This window comes from Scomber japonicus, chromosome 17, assembly GCF_027409825.1.
Source record: "Scomber japonicus isolate fScoJap1 chromosome 17, fScoJap1.pri, whole genome shotgun sequence".
In the NCBI taxonomy this organism is placed as follows: Eukaryota; Metazoa; Chordata; class Actinopteri; order Scombriformes; family Scombridae; genus Scomber; species Scomber japonicus.
In genome coordinates, this window is record NC_070594.1 from 13,668,201 (window position 1) to 13,676,269 (window position 8,069).

General features: G+C 43.4%; 1 protein-coding gene across 1 annotated transcript; it reads right to left on the reverse strand.

Moving 5' to 3' along the window:
- Positions 1 to 861: 861 nt before the first annotated feature.
- naa30 (N-alpha-acetyltransferase 30, NatC catalytic subunit) lies at positions 862 to 7,785 on the reverse strand. Its single transcript, XM_053336841.1, has 4 exons — positions 6,750 to 7,785; positions 5,330 to 5,453; positions 4,980 to 5,035; positions 862 to 1,905 (listed from the first exon to the last, which is right to left on the reverse strand). The coding sequence occupies exons 1-4, from the start codon at positions 7,608 to 7,610 to the stop codon at positions 1,768 to 1,770; spliced, it is 1,179 nt and encodes a 392-aa protein (XP_053192816.1). The 5' UTR covers positions 7,611 to 7,785; the 3' UTR covers positions 862 to 1,767.
- Between the last annotated feature and the right edge of the window lie 284 nt (positions 7,786 to 8,069).

Genomic DNA, 8,069 nt, shown 5'->3' on the forward strand with positions numbered 1-8,069 from the left:
ACCAGTGTTCCAGGCTGCAGATCTTAAAAATGTTAGCGAGGTTGGTTGTGCATCGAGCTAGGGCACCTGGGAAGTGCATTGTGGACTCAGCCGCTTATGGGCGACGTGAGGTTATACAGGTGTATATTAGACAATCTAAATAAACTGAAAGCGAACAAAAAGAATAAAATATAATCTGCTAAGAATACTTGTCTATTTTCCTTTTTTTTATCATCAAGAGATAAACACACACACACAGCATACTCAAACAGGAATCCAGCAACATGTAACACTTCACCTTCAGTCTGGTGCCGAGGCAGACCGGAAAACGGGCCGAGGCTGCAGTGCAGCGCCTGTTAGCGGGCAGATCACTGCAGACGTAGCGGAGAGTGCTGACGGACTGAGTGGCACTTGCAATGAGGAGAATCAGTTTGATAATCTAAGAGGAGTAAACTGAGATTGTATGGATATCATCATTGGCAAGATGTCTGTTTTTCTCCTTTTTTTGGGGGGGTGGGGAGGGGGTTAGAGCGGCTGGCAGTGCGTTTGGAGAGAACAAGTTAGGAAGAAAGAATAAACTCGTTACCCACACTCAGTCAGGATTTGATGATCTGAGAGATTTAGGACGCTGAAGCGAAAAAAAAGGTGGCAGATCCACCAGTTGGGCAAAGTTTGAGGTGCTAATGGAGTGATTTGTTTCGATCAACAGCTCTGCAACCAACATGCTTACACCAAATAGAGGAAGGGGTTCAGAGGGTTAGCCTCAGACTGGGTTAATCAACACACTCAGACACTCGTCACGCTCATTCTCTCACTCACATTAAAATAAATGCATGCATATCTTTACAGGCTTCAGTCCTGGAGGCTGAGGCAGGTGATGGAGACAGCAGCAGGGGGCCGCTGCACCCACTGGAACACGATGGGAAACAAAAAACAAACAATCGGGAGAACAGTAACGCACCAATTTCTGACCGATCACGCGCTCTCACAGTCACGCAAACACGTTCACTCGCTCACAGTGAAACCAACCACGCCACGTACACATGCACACAAAAACAGGCCAAACACTTGCTTTCCAAAAAATACATGAGGCAGTACAAACACACAGTCATACTAGAGCTTTTCCTTCCCCCATCCAACATACAAGGTTAAAAAAGAAACACAAAAATAAACTCCACAAATATTTTCTTCCCAGTCTTTTTTTTTTTTAAACCGCCCCGCTTCCTTGTTTCACGTGTTGTATTCTTTAAGTCTGTTTTGTCCTGGGTTCTGCAGGATGATTTGGTGTGGTGCCCTGTCCTCTGGGGTTTTGGACGCATGTCCTCACCGGAGCTGCCTCACACCGAATGTCCCGCTCAATGCGGATTCCAAGCTTGAAGGTCAAAAGGTCATCTAGTCCCCAGTCAAGGTCATCCCAGAGACCACCCTCACTCGCCCCCCTCCTCGTCACAAAAAGTATCAGGGGCCCCATCATGAAAACATCTGGAGGGATTTTAGTCTGTTTCTGCCTAAACAACAGTTGTTCAGAGGTCAAGGACAAAAATAGGGTGTGTTTGTGTGTTTATGCAGACCTATGTGCATACTCTCAATGTTTGTACACAGGTGTGTGAGTGAGTGTGTGTGTGTGTGTGTGTGTGTGTGTGTGTGTGTGTGTGTGTGTGTGTGTGTGTTTGTGTTTGTGTATATAAGAGTGAAATGACCAGGGCAGAGCTGAGGCTGTCAAGCTGATAGTGTACGAGGTGAACAGCATCTGCTGTCCTGTCCTCCCCTGTCCCCTCTTCTTTTCCTCTAGCGGAGCCACAGTTTGAGCCGCAGCGCGTCCACTCCGTTCAGGTAGTATCTGAACAGCCGCTTGTCTCTGACAAAACCCAAGTTCTCGTAGAGCTTCAGGGCTGATTTGTTGGTGATCTCGGTCTCTAATACAACCTGTTGACGAAGGATGGACATGTCAGTACTTTGTTTTGTGAAACATGAGACTAATTGATCCATTTTACATCGTGAAAATGTTTCAGATGCATTTGTCTGTAATTTGACTCACACACTACTGATGGAACAGATACATTTCCATTTTAATCCATACTGCTGTCTACAGAGGTCATGTATAGCATATTTTTACTCTTCAAGTCAATTTTACGAGTGTAACTTCAGTGATTGGGTATTGGGCTCTGAGTGACCTACACTCAATACCGTATCTGAACACACTGCTGCTGCTCTTCTACGATGCTGCTCATTACATTTATTTCACAACCTGCCACACAGAATTATTTAGTTATTCTGGCCTTTTTTAAACAATACTTTTGAAAATGTTGATATTTCTGTGTGGTACAGTGACAGCTCTATGACATGATTTTCATGGCTGAGCACAAAGACTGAAAGTCACAAAGACTGAAAGTCAGTCTTTGTCATAAGAACATATAAAAACAATATCTAACAACATCTAACAACTCCAAATCCAACTCAGTTACAGTATGTGGTTGCTGTATGCACATAAATCACCAATATTTTAACTGTGGTTAGCTGTGTTTGGTTCAAAATTAGTGCTTGAAACCTGCAACTAAACCACAGTACATGTGCTTACTGGTTCTAGCTGATGTTGGCGCTTTTCCACTATAAAGCTCTAGCACTACTCGACTCTGTATTTTTTTTCGTTTCCACTAGGATAGTACCTGCTACCTGCCGAGCCGAGCCGATACTAAATGTGACGTCAATTTCGCGGAGCTCTGCTATGATGACCCCGCCCACATTGAGGAGGTACTTTTTTGTAATGGAAAAGGTCGTTCCTGGAACCAAAACGAGTCTAGTCGAGCAGTGCTAGAACTGTATAGTGGAAAAGCGCCATAACACAACAATGTGACACGCTCTATTTCTAGATTTATTAAATACAGATAAACAACATTAAAATAAAAACAGCTATGCTAACTGCTTCCCCTACTTCCAGTCTTTGTACTCATGTAGAATAGCAACATCATGGAGCTACAACTGCATAAACCTTTGTCTACAGCAGAACATTTTGACTTGTCATGTAGCAGGAAAAAAAAAACAGGTATTACTAATAATATTAATGAGTGCTCTGAAGCAGCTGATGGGAATTCAACCATCATTATTATTTACGCCTGTACTTTTCCTACTGTGACATTAAATTGTCTTTTGTTAAAAAGGCGTCTTTAACAAATAGAATCCATAATTATCTTCTTGATGACAATTAAGAAAATAAGAAATGAGCAAACACCCCAAACATGGCCAGTTATTTCTGTAACTATAAATCATCTTTTGACTTTTTTCAGGATTTCTTTAACAACACTCAGTGAGTATAGATTGAGGTGACTTGAAAACTCAACACATATTGATCAGAATTAAGAACAAATGTAAAGTTAAACTACTTGGCTGGTCAAGCATTCACACCCTCCTTAAGTCAATATTTAGTAGGAACAACAACGTGGTGACAAAATGTTCTATTCACAAGCACTTTGATTCAATATTGTATAATGATAAAGTCTAAGAGGGGTTGAAAACTTCAATATTGTACTATTTCCCAAAGGGTACTCAAGTTTCTCCTTTTCTAGCAACTCTGAGCTTCCATTTATTGCTCTACAGTTTACAAATCAAACAGCCAATATTTTAACAGCGATATATATCACAATGAACATTCAGTAACTTCTACTTTTTGTCAAACGTATGTTGATATTATGTGGTAACGCAGCTGCAAGAAGGCGGTTTTGAAATCTTTCTCGTTGCCGAGTTCAAGGGGGCATTTAGAGCACGAGAGTCAGCTGCTAAACAGAACTGAGTTGGGAAATCAAACCCAGAAGACAAACTGAAAGTCTGGTATTCGTCTAGATTTAACGTCCTACAAATGCATGAGGGCTTCAACACAGCCAAAAACCAACATCTGCCTGGAAGATCAAACAATTAATCTTTTAAACAATGTTAAATTTGGTTCTCAGGAATGTAAAAAGGATGAATTTTAGAGTCAGTGGGCTGTCAACCTGCTCCTTTGGCTTCTACGATCAAAGTATTAATCATTTATTTGGATGTTTTTGATCTACACAAATGTCCATAAAAAGCAGCCTTAATGTCAACAGTTACAAGCTATGAAATGCTTAATTGTTTCATTTCTTTGGTAAATTTAAAAAATACATGAATCTAAAAAAATAGGTACTTAGTCCACATGTGTGTATAAAATCACACCAATGACAAAAAATGATGTGGTGGATCATTTTGTCCATTTTTAACACTGTGATTCATTTATACTTCATAAAACTGCTCTCACTTAGAAGATTTCAAATGACTGCGTGTATGAATAATGTGAGTGATTGTGCAGCTATTCAACAAGAAGCAGAATGAGTGAAATAGTTTGTAGTAGAGGAAAGACACTATAAGGATTACATAAGCTGACAAGGTTACTCGCAAAATTAGATAAGCCAACGACAGAGCGGGAAAAACTGGACCTTGAAATAAAAACAGCACATTTTTTCCCCTTTAGTCAGCAGTCTAACACGAATTAACACAAAGCTGATGAAATGAGTAATATTTAGGCAGGTTCAAAATCAAGATAATACAAATATCAAAAGATAGGATAAGCTGGAAATGTAAAAGAATGATTTATGCTTTAATTGCTAAATCTTCCTAAACTTTCAGTGAGACTAAAACCTGCTTTTCCAGAATTAACCAAACTGGATTGTGTCTTTTAAAAAGGGTAAAAATTTGGGGCAACACACACCTACAGCACAGAACCAAATGTTAGACAGGTCTATTTTAACAATCTATTACCTTTTTTTTTATTACTTTCTCTAATTTTTCCTGTCCAATGTGTGCTAGTCAATGTAAGACTTTTCTGCAGAGTAAAGCTCCATGAATGTTTGCACCACTACTGAGGTGTGTTTCAGGCTCTTCTCTGGGACTTTATTAATCTCTGTTTGTGTTTATATATTTGTAATAGACATGAGAGTCTTGGGTAGCACTGTCCAACCTCACAGTGGAGATGAATGTAGGTATCTCACCTCGTCACAGTCACCCTCCACCATGGCATAGATGGCCTTCTTCACCAGATTAGTACCTGGAAATAGAAGAGCCCAAGTGAGTAATGACGTGTGAATGAACAAAACACAACCTTTTATAAAAATAACACCTGCTCTCTCTATTTTTATGGCTTCAGGTCTAATAGAATAAGAAAGATCAGCTGAGGAACAAATTTAAAGCGCACCGTGACACAGAAACCCAAAGTGTATAATTTATCTGAATGTTGCATTTACATAAAAGAGATTTGGCTATCAAAGAAAGAAAGACAGCACTGTAAAACATTGTCCACTGTTCACTTTTATTAGGGACACGCGCGGAGTCGAGATCTCACCAATGCTTTTCCTTCTGTGTTTCGAGTCCACGGCCAGCATGGCGATGTAGCCACGTCGGAACATCTTCTTGTGCATGTCAAGCTTACATACGATGGCTCCGACGCACTCCTGCTCCACCATGGCCTGCGACACAAACAAACAAACACACTCACAATAAGTCAGGGCACTCCGAGATGTCTGTGTGGTCGGCCGCTGCAAACCTAGCAACGGTTCCTCTAAAGTCCCTGTCATCCTGCCAACTCTGCCCGCTGTCTTCGCTGACCTCTGACCTTTATTTCATGGCACTTCCTCTTATGTCACATGTGAGCGTTCCAGACAAACTAGAACTGGGAGGTTTACGACCTTGGGGGCTCTGGGGATAAACAAAGACAGTGTAGACAGTTGAAAACCTTCACAGGGACACTATAGGTGCAACATAAACACCTTGCTATAACGCATTACTGCCTCCTCGAGCTGAAAATGAAGGTCGAGATTGAAAGATTGAGCCGTAACGTTAAAGAAAAGTGTTTACTCACTCCTGAAAAAAAGGAAATGGAAAATCTACAATTCCATGACAAGTGGGAAAACAGCTGAGATAGACTGTGTGATGTGGCTGAAAGCTGCAGAACAGATACTGAATAGATTTTGTGGTGAGACTGGTTTAGTCAGCTGAACATTTTAAGAGTTTTTTTGTCCTCAATAAAAGTCCCTGATGTTATTGATGAACTAAAAAGACTCAACGTCACAACACTTGCACCTTGTCAACACATGCACTCCAACGCAATGTGCTGTCACAGTGGATTATGAACATTGTGTGTGTGTGTGTGTGTGTTTATCTATAGCACACATCAGGGTTATGTCTGATTGCCTTTGAGACACACTGACAGGTGAGCTGTGAGTGTGAAGTCATATCCCAGCCCCAGTAACGAGCAAATGAGCATCCAAGCTGTACACACACCCCACCCACACCTCTTTTCTCCTTTCTACTCCTTATTCTCTCTTTTCTTTCAGTCGTCTCTTTGCTGGGTCATCACCTTTGCTGGAAACACTCTGCTTCAGAGCTGCTGTCAGTGCCATTCCCTGAATTATTTGGATCTGGTTCCTCATCCCATAGGAGTTTCAGCCTCACCTCATGTGCCTGTCTCTCTCTCTCTCTCTCTCTCTCTCTCTCTCTACTGTGTGAATATTGTCCTGTCTCACTCTCTCTCCTGTCTAAATTATATCCCATCACTCTATCCTTATTAGTGTCGAGGGTGTAAAGACAGGGGTGGGTGTTATATTGCTGTACTGATTGTAAAGCCCCTTGAGGCAAATGTGTGATTGGTGATATTGGGCTTTAAATAAACACGATAAAACTGACATGACATGTAAAAAGAGTAGGTGGGAAAGACATGCAGAAGCGTTTCCTTCACAATAAGAGCCGTGTTGTGTCATACTCACCAGAAAGCAGAGCTGTGGCCAGTTGTGGATGAAGTACCTGTACGTGTAAATGGAATAAGGCTCAGACAAGTCCTTGGTGATCAGTCTCATGATCCACGGCATCTGCAGCTCGGACTCGTAGCGGACATAGCGGATGCCGTGGCTCTCTTCTTCCACCCGGCCAGGGGAGCTGCTCAGGTCCAGCCGGGCCAGCTCTGCCTCTGGCGGCTGCTGCTGCGGGTCAGCGGGGCTCTCCTCTCCGCCGGGCCCGGCTGCGTCCGGCGGCTCGTCGATCGGCGGTCTCGGAGGCTCCGTGTGGTCAAACTCCTCTTTCCCTCCGTCCCCGGGGTGGATCCGGGCCGCCTCAGTCCTCGTGAAGCCCGGCATCCCGTTCATGCTGTTGTTAACGAGGGGAGAGTGGCTGCCGTTTTTGGAGCAGGGGCTGTGGCCTTCGTGTTGGCAGTGCTCACTATTGTTTCTGGCGGCTGCAGCCTCCTCGTTGCTGCTACCGCTGCTGTCACAGTTGTCCACGGACGGTCTCGGGTTGTCAGGCCGGTTTCCTGTCAGCTGGTGGCCGTCTGCGTCCTCTGAGGGACTGGCCAAGCCGTTCAGCTGCTGCTGCTCCCGGGCTTGCATTTTAAGGTGCAGCGCCGCCGGGCTAGCTCGGGCTAGCATGTTTTTCTGCTTCTTCTTTACCGACCCTGTGACTTCAGTCACCGGCTGAGACTTCTTCCCTGTACCGGTGGGGACACAGTCGTCCCTGTGACAGGCCGGCTCTCCGTCTTCCCCCGCCGGCTCCTGGCTCCCAGCCCCGGGGAAAGGAGGAACTTGAGCCGGGGATGAGGGCAGTGCGCTACTAGGCCCAGGCGGCACTGTGGCCATCCCACCGCATTAAGGTGGAGATTCACGCTTGGAAAACGTTGAACACAATCTCATTCACAAGGCGCAGGGAAATAACACCAGTACACACGTTACTTTACCGAATATTGCATAAATCCGAGGATTACCGAGGTGATAATATCTCCGCTGGAGACGACAGCCGCTGCTTTCTCCTCGATTTCCCTGCTGCCGTAAAGTGCTGTCGCAGCAAACGCCATTGCAACACCACACAGAGCCGTTTTACGACAGTGGTGTAACGCACGAGAGGCCAATTAATATCATTACATATAGTTAAGGACTTTTCTTTAAAACTCATTCATAAAGTCTATCCGGCTACAAAATTTTATTGTTGAAAACATTGATGAAAGTTGTAATTTAATTTGGAAGAATGTAGTGTTTGGTCTCATGGAGAATAACAGAAACATTCTCATACATTTATAAATCTTATATAAATTATAAATG

Excerpts from the sequence above, each read along its gene's own strand:
- naa30 (XM_053336841.1), bottom strand. The coding sequence starts at position 7,610 with ATGGCCACAGTGCCGCCTGGGCCTAGTAGCGCACTGCCCTCATCCCCG. Across the intron at positions 5,454-6,749 it reads GGCCACAGCTCTGCTTTCTG|GCCATGGTGGAGCAGGAGTG; the intron begins GTGAGTATGACA and ends TTTGTGTCGCAG. Across the intron at positions 1,906-4,979 it reads TGGAGGGTGACTGTGACGAG|GTTGTATTAGAGACCGAGAT; the intron begins GTGAGATACCTA and ends CTTCGTCAACAG.